A 15,976-nucleotide genomic window follows, 5' to 3' on the forward strand; every position below is an offset into this window, starting at 1 on the left:
CCATCATCCTGTGGATATCTGCTGGGATCCCGTTCTGCCTCGGAACATAAACATGACATAACACAATGCAATAATAGTCTTCGTTGGCATCTCGGTGCAGTCCATCTCGCTCCATGTCGTAGGCCACCGAAGTCTGGGGGTCACCGTAGAGTATATATAGTATACGGTGTACCGCGATCATCACCCAGAGGGATCACGACACGGTCATAGCATGGCAAAACAGACAAGGGTGTAGGGCGAACTGATGGGTCATAAGCATCACTAAACTAGGAATGCTAGGACAATAGGTAAAGCATCAACAAAGGTGACAAAAACAGGCTATGCATCAGAATAGGATCTACCAAAACATCATATCAGAACCATTATCTAATGCATGAAACAGAGAGAAAGAATAGGCAATATCAGAATGATCAAGGGGCTTTGCTTGCCTGGAAGCTCTGCAGAGAAGGATGGGTCGTTGGTGATGTAGTCGTACTCGTGGGCAGCGACAGTCTCGGGGTGTACTGATAAGAATGGACGAGAGGGTGAAGAAATAAATAATGGGCACACAAGTGCAACACAGATGCATGTCATGGCAATATGTGTTGATGATATGATCTAATGCATCCCTATACATTTTAAAAGAAGAGGGAAAATATCTGGCAATATTTTCCTAGGTCCAGGTATTATTTGATATATTAATCGAGGGGCAAACTGTCAATGTTCATTATGTTAGAGGGTTGTGACAGGTTTGTGGACGGCATATTCAGATTCTTCATATTTTTCTGATCAACTTTCATATATAATCTGTTTTCATCTGCCTTACGGTTATTTTTCTATGATTTTCCAAAGTTTCTGGTATTTTTATGAAATTTCTTGTTTATTCAAAATTAGTACCAAAATGCTATGTGTGTACGGGTTAGGATCCTTTGCAGTATTGTACGGTACTGCAGAGTGTCTCAACCCTGTGTGTACACATCAGTGGCTGACTCGTGGGGCTAGGTGGGCCAGTTGACCCAGTCAACTTTAGACTGGTCAAGGGGTACTAAACAGTGGGTCCCGGCTGTCATAGGATTATATATTAAACATGTTGATTTATCCTAACTGGACTTCTTGTTTACATTAATGGTCTCTTCCCCATTTATCATCACAAATGAAACAAAGGCCTTTAGCATGCCTATAAGCTCTCAGCGCCAACCATTTATCTTCCTGTCCTATTCCTCGATCAGGCTCTAAAACTTGTTTCTCTTCGATAGACATGGTTCTAGAAGATTTCAGAGCTGGAAGAGTGGGGCTGGAAAAAGTGTTAACTCTCTTAGTAACTGAAGGTGTAGAAAACATGTTAGCTCTGACAGCTTCATCACCTAATTCCTCATGTAACAAGGCGAAGGTAAGCTGAATCTAGATCAGATGGTTGCTGCAAACCAGCAATGACTCTTGCAACAGGTTTCAACCCTTCCATGAATCTGGTAACGTAGCGGATAGTGTTAGGAAACTCCTCATATGCTATGAGTTGATCATACCATTCAGAAAACCCTTCCACATAATCCTCCACTGTGCTAGTCTACTGAATGTTGAACATCTTTAGGAGCTGACTCTGGTGTTGGTTTCTGCCAAAGCGAGACTGCAACAGGCGACTGAATTTTTCCCAGGTAGGATTTGGTACCCGTCGCTGAACTGAGCCCAACCAACGGGCAGCCGGACACTCAAACATGGATGAAGAGAAAGGAATCCACTGATGACGCAATGTGCTCCATAGTTTGAAATAGTCTTCACATTGGTTCTACCAAAGCTTCAGATTGGAGCCATCAAATTTTGGAAGTTCAATTCGAGGACTCAACCCAAACGAGTCAGCAGTATTCGGCCAGACAATTTTCCATCAAAATTCCTGAATTACCGTGGAAATCCGGATCAGTCTGCGTACCTCAAACCGGATGTGGGACTTAAATTTGATGTCCAGACCCCTAGTGTTCATGCTCAAAGCGGTGCCCATCGGGGTTGACGGTGCCGCCTGCTGATGCCTTGGGAGAGCCGAGCTTGGGAGACCCAGGCTCAGAGCGTGGGGCATGGTCAAGTTCACCTCGCATCTCGTCTAGTTCGACACCAATGGAGACCTTGACGTCGTCGATCCGCCCCGATAGCTGATCCAATTTGGCGTCCAACGTAGTGATGGCCTGGATGGTGTGATCGCTGCGGTCGGAGAGGCTCTTGGTCAACACCTAGTCTAAATCACCCCGCAGTAGCTCATAGATCGCCTTCGTCTCCAACTAGATCTGATCCATGGACTCCTCTCGACGATGATCGACGAATCTTGTGCGGTGGGTATGGGTGGCACCTCTAGGGCTACAAGGCTCTGATACCAGATTGTAAGGAGCTCTATATAAAATGTATGGTGGCTATGTGTCGAGTTCATATTACAACTTGAATTCACTGAAAATGGAGTTCCTCTCGCTCACGCCATGGATGCCTCAGCTCTATCCAACCCAAAACAGATTGCCGTCCTGGTCCTTCCTCTCTATTGGTAGACAATTTTAGTAATTACAAGGCCAACATGGCCCATTCTGGGTCAGCAAGTCACGTAGGAAGCTTCGTTTGTCGCTTCGGCCAGCTGTATCTTCAAACGTGGCTTCCCGCATCTCAGGTGCCTGTAGGTCGCTGACAATCTAACTTAAAAGAAATCCCTAGCTAGGTCTCGTGTGGATGACCAGGGAAGCTCAGGTACCATGGCCGATTTGGTTCTCATGAAAAATACATTCTTATAAACTTCATCTGTACTGTTTTCTATATTGCCAAACTGTTTTCAATATCACAGTGCGAAAACAGACGTGTCTAGCAAAAAACATTTGATAAATACAACAAATAGTAATTTCCATAATCGTGCGCATGCAACACACGTTAATTCGATAGTATCTTGACGCACAATGATTTCTTTTACAAATCTAATATATACTCTCTCCAGTCTATATTAATTGTCACTGATTTAGTATTGACTTGTAATCAACAACAATTAATATTGATCGAAGAAGTACAATTAATTTTGCTTTCAAAAATTAATTGCAATTAATGAGATTTCCACGATCTCTACTTGCAATTAATTTGTTTCCAAGATTTCTAAGATTAGTTGAGATATATAAATTGATGATACAAGATACTACATAAATATTCCACCATCAATTTCTCGAAATATGTGTCAACAAAAAATGAAAAAGATGATCTTGCGAATTAAGTTCTTCATTTATGCCCACATGGCTCTTAAATGAAAAAAAAATACTAAGTTGATCTCTCTCCTCACGATCTCCCTGTATATATAGTACGAGCCATGTGCTCGATGGGAAGCAATCGTATAAGTGAAACATACATATATATTTTTCATCAACAACCATAGAATATCACGTCAGTGCCTTGTAGTGTTGTATTAGAGGAGAGGATGGACAAGCAGACGATCCGGATCGCTGCGCTGGCCCTGCTATCTGTACACCTCCTATGCTCCGCCACCATAGCGCAATGTAAGCAGTGCATCCGCAAACAACATTGCTATTTCACTCTTTAATTTATATATCTTCACAAAATTTTGGTTGTTTGTTGTTTGTTATCAATCCAGAGAGAAAAGTGATATGTATGCTATTCGACAGGCCGAACCGTCACGGCCGGCGTGGACAACGACGATATCCATGAAATGAGCTTGGGTTGCCAGAAAAAGTGCTCCTACGCCTATCATTGTTGCATCTGTTGTATTAATACTGACTGGTGCTACACAAGTTCCGATAGGTGCGATAGAAACTGCCCGGATTTCACCGCGGCCACGGTGCCCCCCGAAACCGTGCTGACCAGGTCTGCAGTACGCACGGATGACTTGATGCGAGGCCTCGTCCCAAATGAGTTCGGCAATTGTCGTGTGTAGTATAGCATCGTTGCGGTGACCCCTGCCCCTTTCCCCGCTTAGCTGAATTTATTTACTTGTCCCTTAAGGCATTTGTAATGCGTGATGTGTGGACAAATAAGTTTGCAATACCCTAAATAGCTTTTGCAGTTTTATTTGTCATATTTTGTTTGAACTTTTTTATTTCCAATTATTTCTGGCAAAGTTTTATCGTACGAAAAGTAATGCGAGGCCTAAAACAAGTGTCTGTTTTCCCACCATACATATAGACATACATACATACGCACGTACATACATGTGGAGCATGTATGAATCTGACGACTGACTGCCGTGATGAGTGCCATGAAACAAGATCTCTAATAAATGCTTCTGATTCGGACCAAAAACATATCTCTGGACTTACATAGAGAAGAATAATATGTAGAAATTCCAGCACCTATTAATTATTACTCCCTTCAATCCATAATAATTGTCACTGATTTAGTACAAAGTTGTACCAAATCACATGATGGTTTCAGCTACTAGTAAAAAAAGTTACTGAAAGTATCATCAACAGAAGTTTCATGATCATTTTTATAGTGGTGGTCAATCGGTTTTTTGTCACATCTTACATCGGTTAGACAAAAACATGATCAATCGGTCTCCGATTATGTCAAAAGATTTAGAGAGATAAAAAACCGGTGCTATAGTTTGGTGATAACCGAGAGAGATTTGGCTGATTTTGTGCTTAGTGGTTTGAGAATTCACATTAGAGAAAGGCTAGAAGGATATGAGTTTTTAAATATCAACCAAGTCTTACAAAGGGCTTTCGCTCAAGAAAGCCGAAACAAAGTAAAGAAGTGCATAGATATAAAACTGATCGTCCTAAGATGAATATGGTTGAGTATGATAGTGACCACTCGGACGATGAGACTGATATTTATGCTGCTGAATTTGTTTGGCCATCTAAGACCAAACCATTTACTTGCAATGATTTAAAGCCGATTCATAAGAATTATGATGAAGAGATGAAATTTACTTTCAACATTGCTAAGTGTGATAGAATATTTGATACTTTGTTGCAAGCCAAAATTATTAGAATTCTCATACTTTACCGCCGTTTGAAGAGCTGAAACAGCGTGTTTATTGCAAGTATCATAATTCTTTTTCTCATGCAACTAACGATCGTAATGTTTTTCGACAACAGATACAATCGGCCATTAATGACGGACGATTGAATTTTTTTGAGATGCAAGTTGACAAACAACCTTTTCCACCAAATACCATAGATTTGGAGGGAAAGAAGCTGCTCATTCAGCCGGAGGTAGCCGAATCTGCTAATAAAGCTAATGTCATTGTTGATGAGCCCAGGAAAGACAAGATGGGCGACAAGGTAGCCGAATCGCGAGGCTCTAGGGGTGGCTTGACCGACCTAGGGCAGCCCATAACCGCCGCACTCCCTGATGGAGTCCCGCCCGGGAGTGTAGGGTTTCGGGTCCTTAAAAGTTCTCTCCGGTCGACTTGCGAATCGCGCTTCCGGTGAGACTCCTTCGACGTGAGCTGCGGTGCATCACCCCCGACGTCGAGGATACACGTGGTGTGTTCGTGTGCGAACAACACAGCCACGAAGAGAAGGAAGGGGGCTGGGATGGGGAGAGGAGGCGGCAGCATGCTTTGGGTCGAGGGGAGTAGTAGAGTGGACGACTCGGTGTGAAGTTCCTTCGTAGGGAAGGAACCACACACAAGTACGTTTCTCTTCCTATTTTTTTTCTCTCGTGAACGTGTTTTCACCTAGGCACAGGGAAATCAGCGTGGACACCACCAACGCTCGACCTTCACGCGACGTTTATTGTGTTTGATAAGGAAACAACGATTCAGTTCCTAAGAAAAAAAAGGGAAATAGAGAAATAGCAATTCATCATTCAAGACAACGTCTAAGCACCATAAAAAAACACAGTGTCTAAGCCACGTAGCTGACTGAGACATAACAAAGTCCCAGTTGACTGAGGTGCAGACGCACCCATTAATATATTCTCTTTGTCGAAAAATAAGACGTTTATATTTAGGAATGGAGTACACTAGAAAAGATAATTTCCATACCACAATTTAGGAATACACGTATGTCTCTAAAGAAAACAGGAGATAAATCCGGAAAACAGTAATTTGTATTACAGTTAGTGTTTCGCCACAAAAATCTGGAAGGAAACTTGTGTAGGGAAGGAAAAGATCAATCTTGTGTAGGAAAGTAGAAGACAATCTTGTCGATATTTGATTTAAGGACGTTGATAAGTGCCACACGTGTGGGCGTTAGGGAGGCTGCTCACACATTTTGTGTGGTGTATAAGAGGAACAGCCCACACACCCACGTGTGGGCAAAAAAAGTAATGCCCACACATCTCTTTTTTTCCCTCCCGATCCCTCTCCCACACGTGCGTGTGGGCGAAATAGATAACGCCCACACGCCCCATATGTCAGGCCTCGTACCTCGTGGTCCCGCATGCCCGCGTGACAGTCACCGCACTTCTCGCAGTTGCCATGGTCCAGACGCTCGTCCATGTTCGTTTAACTGCAGTTGCCATGTCGCTGAACTTCGGTTGCCATGTCGGACAACTACAGTTGCCATGGTTGCTCAACTGCAGTTGCCATGATTTTCAAAACTTTAGGAGTTGCCACCCACTAAACACTAGGCAGTTGCCATGTAGCACTACAAGAAGGCATGGCAAAAAAACATGTTCGGGTAAAAGAGAGAGTTGTCATGTGCTCACAAGCATGCTAGGGCAGTTGCCATGTAAGAAAAAAGAGTTGCCATCTGCTTACGTGTACGCTACGGCAGTTGCCATGTACCATGCAAAAGAGTTGCCATCTGCTTACATATAAAAAAAAGAGTTGCCATCTGCTTACGTGTACGCTACGGCAGTTGCCATGTACCATACAAAAACACATGGCAACTCAGGTAAAAAGAGTTGCCATCTGCTTACAAGCAAAGCTAGGGCAGTGCCATATACCTGCAGAAACACATGGCAACTGCCAGCTTTGGGTGTGGGCTAGGAGACGGGCGTGTGGGCGAAGTGATAAACGCCCACACACCAGCCCCCTCTGCGTGCGTGAAACTAGTGTGTGGGCGAATTGCTAAACGCCCACACACCAGCCCCTCGTGTGGTGAAAAAAGGACGTGTGGACGACCGAATGAATGCCCACACACCAGCTTAGTCCTATGTGGCATACAAAAACTGTTAGAACGCGTCAAGATCCGTGCAGAATTGGTTGGACGAAGATTCATGCGTGTGGGCGAGTTGCCAGACGCCCACACATGTGGGCGTTAACATTTTCGTTGATTTAAATATATGCGCACGCGACTATATATGGAAAGATACTAAATCTTCCCAATTTAATTTCCTCGCCGGATCTCCGTTCTCACGACCCACCTATATAAACACAAACGAGTCATGTAAAATGGAAAAGAACAAGCAATCTTGTCGTAGAACAGAGGTATTTTTTTCTCATCGATAGATGACCATCACCATGGACAAGTACGCGATCCACATCCTTGTGCTGGCCCTGCTGTCTCTACACCTCCTGTCCTCTGCCACCGTCGCACAATGTAAGTATAATATGCAACATACTTGTATTTTTCTCCCGGAGTTTTGTTTACGATGCAACTTTGTCTTTCAAGCCCAAAATGTTACGACGTAGTACTATATATATACGCACATGTAGTTTCTCTCTGCTACTATCACGCGATGTATCTACGAATAGATATGCAATAGAGATGCTATTTCTCTCGCCGGTTTATCTTTGCGATACTAGTTTCTTTAATCCTAGTTCAACAAGTTAATTATATCATGCACTCCTCTCTTTTGTTTCTTGTTTTGATTTCTCTTTTTGTTTCTGGCCTGAGATATGTTTCTTGATTGTTATCGAATCCAAAACAATTGTTTCATCATATGCATGTCACTCCACAGGCCGAACCATCGCGGTCGGTGCGGATGACGAGAAGATCGATCTGCTGAACGGGCTGTGCGGCAAGGAGAAGCTGTGCACAGAGACACACTGCTACTGCTGCCTGTTAAACGACCGCTGCTACAGAACTATGGATGTGTGCAAGAGTCACTGCGACAACCCGCCATCGTCTTCACAAGACATGCTAGCGGCGGTGGCGGCGACGGCCAGAGCGACAACCCCTGCTCCATTACCCCCTGCATAATCAAATTAATTGGCTCACGTATTTATTTTGTCCCAAGACATGTGTGATGATGCTTGGTGTGCGAAAAGAAAACAACTTTGCAATAATTAAGAGCTAGCTTTGTCCCAAGACATGTGTGATAGCCCAGTTAGTTTTTTTTTTGAAATAGATAGCCCAGTTAGTTGTTGCAGTCTGATTTGTCATGTTGCGTTTAGACCTATGCTCCCGGAAATCAAGTTGAATATCCGCGTTGGATGTATGAAATTGGTAAATTAAGAAAAAGAATACCATCAAAAGCGCATGTAGGCCTTTATCTTTATCCCACGACCTATTCCATGCCTTGGTGTTGGTGGCCAAAAGTGCCGGGGTTTGCAGTACTACATCTATTCCTCCTAATTTTATTTGAGTTAACTCTTTTCTCTGTCATATATACAAGGCAATTAAATTCGGATACTAGGTGGGCATCGAGAGAGCCTTCCTTTGGTCGGGCTCGGACAAAGTGTCTGGAGGACAGCGCAAGGTCAGCTGGAGGCTGGTTTGCAGGCCTAAGTGTCTTGGTGGACTCGGTATCCTTGACTTCCGCATGTATGCTCGGGCACTGCGGCTTCGTTGGCTTTGATATGAGTGGAAGGAGCCGCATCGGGCGTGGGTGGGGTACGGAAACCCTTGTGACTCCACTCACAGAGCCCTCTTCTACGCTGCAACGACCATCACTGTGGGGGATGGTCGGAAGGTCCGATTTTGGCATTCCCCGTGGCTCAATGGAAAAAAGCCCAAAGATCTCGCACCTATGGTCTTCGAGATCTCTGCCAACAAGAACAAATCTGTAAAGGAGGCCTTGCTTGAAAACAATTGGATCCGGTGGATCAACCTCTTGGGAGGCCTCTCGGTGGAGCACATCGAGCAATTTTGCGGCCTCTGGGAGAAGATTCAAGAGGTGCACTTGCATGACAACATTGCCGATGACATCAGATGGAACATCACCGCCAACGGGCACTACTCAGCGGCCTCGGCTTACAAGGCCCAGTTCGAGGGCTCCATCATCTCACCCATGCCCAAGATGGTGTGGGATAGTTGGGCACCGCCTAAGTGCAAATTCTTTGCCTGGCTTGTTATCAAGGATAGGGTCTGGACCGCTGATCGTCTTCAGCAGAAGGGTTGGCCAAACTGCAACTTATGCCAGCTTTGCAAGAAGGAACCGGAGACCGCGGCGCATCTCCTCTTCAAATGTAGGTACTCCACTCGAATTTGGAATGCGGTCAGAGCTTGGGTGGACGCGCCGGAGTTGGATGTAGCGGCATGGACCGGTATACCCTCGGTCAGCGAGTGGTGGACTTCGGTGGTTCTCACTCGTGGTCATAGGAAGAAAGCGGCGTCTTTTCTTATCATGCTTGTTTTTTGGGAGGTCTGGAAAGAGAGAAACGCAAGAGTTTTTCAGCAAACTTGTAGGCTGCCATCTATGGTGGTCGAAGGCATTAAGGCAGAGGCAAAGAACTAGATCATCGCTGGGGCTAGGCACTTGGGTTCTTTGATGCCGCGAGAGTAGGCTAAATTTTCATTTGTGGAGGAGTAATGACCCTCATAAGACCTTTGTTACTCTGTTACTCCCCTTCTTTTTAATGAGATGAGGCAAAGCTTTTGCCTCCGTTTCAAAAAAAAAAAGAATTACATGTGAGATTTTGGAAAACAAGTTCTTAGAGGATTTTTATGAAAAACCAGTTTTAGTTAGTTATTCTGTTAAAATAAGTTTATACTATTCCTTGTTGGGTGAAAAAAAAAATGAAAACTCAATTACGTAGACTGTGTTGCTCCAGTATGGCGCTGTGGACTATCCTGTGCAAAGGGGACTCAGGTCGCCGATCTGTTTCCAGTTTTCATCGGCCATGGGAGAAATTTTGCCATGGCAGTCAGAATATACGACAAATGGAAGTGGTGAACTCGTGGAGGGTGACCTACAGGGGTACAGTGCACTTCGGCTGCCAGTGCATGGACGCCGCACTCGTCGACTGCATCACACGCTGCACCTCCGCCCGCCCGCCGGCCGCACCGTCTCCTTCACCATGGAATCGTCATCAAGGTCTCATGTCGATCGCTGCCTCATGAGGTGCCCATGGCGGTCTATTTTTTGCCGCTTGTAGTGATGACTGACGCGGTCCATGGAAGAGGAGCATAGCCGAGGCCTCGCCGTCCCACATGGCGATGACCATGTCCAGGCCTCAAACGACGAGCCCACCGCGACCGCTCCCACTAGGGCGACGACCCCATCCAGGCCCCAACCGGCCAGCCCGTCGCGGCCGCTCCCACCATGGCGGTGAGCCGGTGACAACATTCAGGGGCTCCAGGCTCCAACCGGCGAGCCCGCCGGGGCAGCTCCCACCGCCCAGGACCCAACCGGCGATCCCGACACGTCCACTTCCACCTCGCCGTCCCACTTGGTGACAACCGCGTCCAGGACCTAACTGGCGAGCTCGGCGATGGAACTGGCGCTGTGTCGATCTCCTCCGGTGCCAGCAGATGACGTTGTGGTGAATCTCGTGTTCAACCACTTTGTGGCCGCAGTCTACAAGTCTACAGAAACGAGTTTATGGGAAAACATCAATTAGTCATTTTTCTAAATGCTCGGTTTTTGAGCTTTTGTAAAACTCGGATTTCTATATCCACGGATTGGTTACACAATCCAAACATGGTTTTAGGTTGTTATAACAGAAAACGAGTTTGACGAGAACTAGTTCTCTATAATCTTGCGATCCAAACAATCGTGCGCATGCATGCACGAATCACTCACCTTATTCTGCCACCAAATTTTGAAAAGTTGTGTCTAAAGAAAGAGAAAAACATGATAGTATGAATTAAAATCAAGATTTATGTGCGCATGGATCTTAATGAGTAATAACACGCGAAATAGCACTTACTGAGTCCCACATGGAGAATTTCTTGATCTTGTTCTTCCTGGATGAAACACGACTTATAATACCAGATCTCCCTTCTCTCATCCTCCCCTTCCATAGAGTAAAACACAAGCCCTATTTATGTTAACAACAAGGAACCAAGCTTGTAGTAAAACACACACATTTTCTCATCATCGACAGCCATGACATCTCGCGAGTGCCGTGTGTTGCATCAGAGAGCTAGCTAGGGATGGACAATCACACGATCCACATCCTTGTACTGCCCTTGATGTCTCTATACCTCGTATGCTTTGCCACCATTGCTCAGTGTAAGTATCCAGTAAGTATATCCACAACTTTACGATACTACATCATATCTGACATGTTGCTCGTATTTTAACAGAATTTTTCTTGTTTTGTAGATAGACGACGGCAAAATCAATCTACCAAATGGGCTGTGTGCCAAGGCAAAATTTTGCCTTGACCATTTTTCCTACTGCGATCATATAAATAACCTATGCTATGCCGATATGGACCTATGCCAGGAAAGTTGTTCCTCGTCTTCACAAGACATTCTAGCGACAACGACCCCTGCTCCTTTACCCGCATAGTCAAATTGGCATACATATTTCATATTTATTCCCCTAATGGCATATGTAAGGCTTACTTTGTGGGAAAACAAGTTTGTAATAAGAGTAATGCCTTGCTAGTTGTTGTTTGATTTATCATGTTGCATTTTAAATTATTAAGATCCCTGGAGGCAGATCGTATATCCGCGTTGGGCACATCTTAATTTATAAAAGACGTGTGAAATTAGTAAACAATAGCTAAAAAGTAACTAAACATATGAAGTATGTAAAATCCAGTTAAAAAGACGTGAAATTAGTAAACAGGAGCTAAAAGTAACTAATACAAAGATGCTATAAGTGATCCCAATTTAAATTTTAAAAATAATAAAACATATGAAGCATGTAAAATCCAGTCAAAAAGCGGTTTTTTCTATTGAAGTTAATAGACGGAATGCCAATTTTTTTAACAAAAATATGAACACATGAACTACATAAGTATACTCCAAAACAAGTAGGCTCGGATCAATAAAAAAAATATTGTAGTTGCTTGTCTTATAGATGAAGTGCTCGGATTAACCGAACTAGTGGGCTCTAGACAATAAAAAATTAAGGTACTAATGAAAACAATAGTTTTCCTCGCAAAAAAGGAGAATATTATCAAAAGCTCATGCAATGGAATATGATCAAATCTCCGGGTTAGCATATGTGTATCTTAAATTTGAGTGTTAATTAGGTGCTTTATCTTGTTCCACGATCTATCCCATATGTTTGTACCGGCAGCCAAAAGTTTCTAGGGCTTGTATGCTACGTATGTTGTGCCACCAACAACGTCGATCGGCCTTTGATGCCTGCCGCTACATTTCAAGAGATCATAGTCAAAGTTAATGGCGTTGACTTTTTGTCACGTCTACCCTGACGGGTGGGCCAGCCCTACCATACTCCAGCTTAAAATACCCTAATCGGTACCTTACAAAATGTGACAATTTTTGGGAAAAAAGAGACAAAATTGTATTTTTGTGGGACTTTTGTTGGGTGGTATTTCAGGGGGACACATGCCCAAATTGCTGTCGTTCTGGGGACACATGCCCAAATTGTAGTAGTGTTTTTTTTTGCGGTAATGTTATCTAGGGAATGTTCCCTAGAGAGTAGGTCATGGGGAACGCCACCACGACCATCTGATCAAAATCACGCGGTGGCAGGTTGCCAGGCAAATGCCATCCCTTCCAGGGAACATTCGTCTGCTATTGGTCCTCGTGGGATCCTCGGGAATTCGGCGCCCCTTAGAATGTGTATACAAATTCGAGCGCTTAATCATTATCTTGTCCGACCTATTCCATGCATTGTTATCGGCAGACAAAAGTTTCTAAGGTTTCATAGTACTCTCTCCTGGAGGCAACGAGGCAATCTAATACCGACCAATTAGTTACTTCAATTACCTTACCCCACCGCCCCTCCTTTTAAGGACGTTTCAGAGCACCTAGTCACAGCTCATCACAAGAAAGGATTCCCGACCACAAGGCGGTTAAATTCCACTGGTGCTTGCTAGCCAGTCAAGAACGACTCGAAGACCGTGGGAAGGTCTTCACGCTATGCTGAAAAAAAACTTTTTTTAGAAATTGCCTGCAAAACCGCCTTGCGAGCGTTAGCGTCAGCGTCAATGCCATCTCCCGATGGATATTTTTTATATGCTTGATTTGGGATATTTTTTTTATCTTCCTCTCTTGAGTTGGTCACTTTTGTCCGTGTCTCAACACGATCGACTTTTTCTTCCTCTCCTGAGCGGCTCCCACCTATCGGTGACTCGGCACGGTAGGACAAAGCCATTTGTGCCATTGTTTCCTGCACTAGAAAACTTTTTTTCTCTATATCACAGTTTGGAAACATACGCATCTAAAAATAGGAGATCGGTAACTCCAGCAAATTGCAATTTCCACATCACAGTTTGGAAACGTATATGTATCTAAAAACAGGAGATCGATAACTCCAGGAAACGGCAATTTCTATATCATAGTTCTTATTTCGCTACCAAGTTTCAGGAATTTGTGTGTAATAATGGAAAAAATGATCTCACAAATTAAGAAATTGATTTATACACGTGTGGCTATTAATGATCCTATGAATTAAGATAATAAATTGCTTGATCTTATTCTGCATGGGACCAGGACTATTAATAGCACCGGATCTCCCTTCTTACTATCTCCTTTTATATATAGGCGAGCTGTTGACACTTGACAGCAAGCAAGTTTACTCATCAACAACCATAGATCACGTCAGTACGAAGCTAGTGTTGTTATCAGATCAGAAGGATGAACAAGCACACGGTCCACGTCCTCGCACCGGCGTTTCTCTTTCGACACCTTCTATACTCCGCCACCATTGCACAATGCATGTATCTCTCTATGATCTATATGTACGAAATCTCGTCTCTCTATAAATCATATAGAAACTGCATATATAGAAGTGGTTCATATGTGTATGCTATTCCATAGGCCAAACCATCGGCTTCAGCATGGAAGACGAGAAGATCAATCTACCGAACAGGGTGTGCGGCAAGGCAAAGATATGGACCGCTAAATATTATTGCTACTGTTGCTTGCTAAATGATCGTTGCTACATAAACATGGATACATGCAAGGAACACTATGAAAGTCATTACTCGTCTTCACGAGACATGCGAGCTGCGGTGACGCTGTTGTCAACATCTACTCGTTTCCTAGCCTAGTCGAATTTATTTGTCCCTCAAGGCATACGTAATGCGTTGTGTGGAAAAACAAGTTTCAAATATGCCCTACATAGTTGTTGCAGTTTGATTTGTCATATTTTGTTAGAACTTTTTATTTCGAATTATTTATGGCTAAGTTCTATTGCACAACTAGTTATGTGGTGTAAGGTTCATCTACCCAATTTACCTAACACATAGAGAGTAACACAGCAACAACTTGTCTTAATATGTTCAGCTCAGAGTTGGTACAAAGTATGCATCACAGGCGCCAGAACCAGCAAAAGATATTATGAATAATGAACCTCCAAAAGAATTTGAGCTTTCAGTACATCAGGAAATCATCCAACGTCCCACTTACTTTGGTCTCCATCCGTTATGTGGACTACCTATCTAGTACTGGCTACCTCTGTTTTTAAATATAAGACATATTGTCAGTTTGAACTGACAAAATGTCTTATATTTAAAAACAGAAGGTGTAATACTTAGTGTGCACTACTTATTTCTCTCACGGATAATGCATAGAAAACAATCACCTCTTGATAGCGATCATGTTCTGAGTAATGACGAAATAACGTGTCTTCTCTTGATGTGGTGGAGCTGTCGTATTGTCTTGAATCCTTATCCTTATTTGTTGGTGCTTCCCATCTTCAGTAGGAACATCAAGGATGGCATCCATTATGGGTATCTCCCAGTCGCTGTACCGTAGAAACCGGAACCAGGATTTATCTGCAAAGAAAAACACATGCATGATGCGAAAAAAATAAGAATGATGCTGTGATGTTAAATCAGAATCCATAAGAACTCAATGCACAGCATAAAATAGGAATAGGAATCAACATTATTTGTCAATAAACATATATATCTGCAATGCAGGAACACAGTACAGTGGACAGTCTCGACAATATCGAGATACATAGTAAGTTGAGATGTCAACAAAGAAGAAACTAAAGAACACACACCTCTAGAGCGAACCGCCTCGAAGGTAAGAAGACCGTCTCCTTGTGGCCCGGATACCTGGAGAGTGCCGGAGAGGTAATGCCTCGCGAGGTTCCACTTCCAGGCAATGGAAATGCTGTGCCAGAAGCCCGGCGTCATAGGTCCACCGATTGCGCTCGCTATCTGCTGGTTCTGGGCAGCCATCTCCATTACCTTGTTGGAAACATACTCCACCCTGTTTTTTGTATGTAAACGAACCAAAATTTGAGTGCAGGATCGAGGAGCTAGCAGATCAGATCATAAACTACGTACACGCCGCACAACTTGTAAACGGGCGAGTGGGCGGGCGTCGGACCTGGTGCGATAGAGGAAGACGGAGGTGTCCTTGACGGCGCAGGCGGTGGCGGCGCCGGTGAACCCCAGCAGGGAGAGCTTGGCCGCGCGCTCGGCCCAGGCCCACGCGCCATCGTTGGACGGCGTGGGATTGGGCTGAGCGTAAAGGAGGCGGCGGCTGAGGAGTGGAGCGGAGGTGGAAGCGGCCTGGCGGCGAAGCGCGAACATTTTCGCCGGCGGCGGATGGGAGGCGAGAAGAAGAATATCCAAGTTGCGTCTGGTTGCTTTGTGCGCCCTTTCTGGGCCCGTAGTACTTTCTTTCTCTAGTTAGTTATACAAAAGATCCTCAAAAAAAGGAAAAAAGTTAGTTAGACAAAAATATGGCATTTTTAGGGCAACGCCCTCTACTTAATTTTAAAATTTTGTTGCTGAAAAAATGTAGAGTTTCATGTGTTGGTTTTTCCCTGTCTACATCTTAGGGTTTAAATTGTTCTAGAGAGAGAGAGA

At 44.1% G+C, this 15,976-nt stretch overlaps 2 protein-coding genes across 2 annotated transcripts; one reads left to right on the forward strand and one right to left on the reverse strand.

Annotated features, from left to right (window-relative positions):
* Positions 1-3,349: 3,349 nt before the first annotated feature.
* On the forward strand, positions 3,350-4,034 carry LOC119358564. The gene is made up of 2 exons (XM_037625048.1): positions 3,350-3,485; positions 3,612-4,034. The coding sequence occupies exons 1-2, from the start codon at positions 3,407-3,409 to the stop codon at positions 3,878-3,880; spliced, it is 348 nt and encodes a 115-aa protein (XP_037480945.1). The 5' UTR covers positions 3,350-3,406; the 3' UTR covers positions 3,881-4,034.
* Positions 4,035-14,441: 10,407 nt separating this feature from the next.
* LOC119358565 lies at positions 14,442-15,697 on the reverse strand. Its single transcript, XM_037625050.1, has 3 exons — positions 15,492-15,697; positions 15,160-15,371; positions 14,442-14,926 (listed from the first exon to the last, which is right to left on the reverse strand). The coding sequence occupies exons 1-3, from the start codon at positions 15,695-15,697 to the stop codon at positions 14,730-14,732; spliced, it is 615 nt and encodes a 204-aa protein (XP_037480947.1). The 3' UTR covers positions 14,442-14,729.
* Between the last annotated feature and the right edge of the window lie 279 nt (positions 15,698-15,976).

The sequence above is a fragment of the Triticum dicoccoides genome, chromosome 2A (assembly GCF_002162155.2).
Source record: "Triticum dicoccoides isolate Atlit2015 ecotype Zavitan chromosome 2A, WEW_v2.0, whole genome shotgun sequence".
NCBI classification, from domain to species: domain Eukaryota; kingdom Viridiplantae; phylum Streptophyta; class Magnoliopsida; order Poales; family Poaceae; genus Triticum; species Triticum dicoccoides.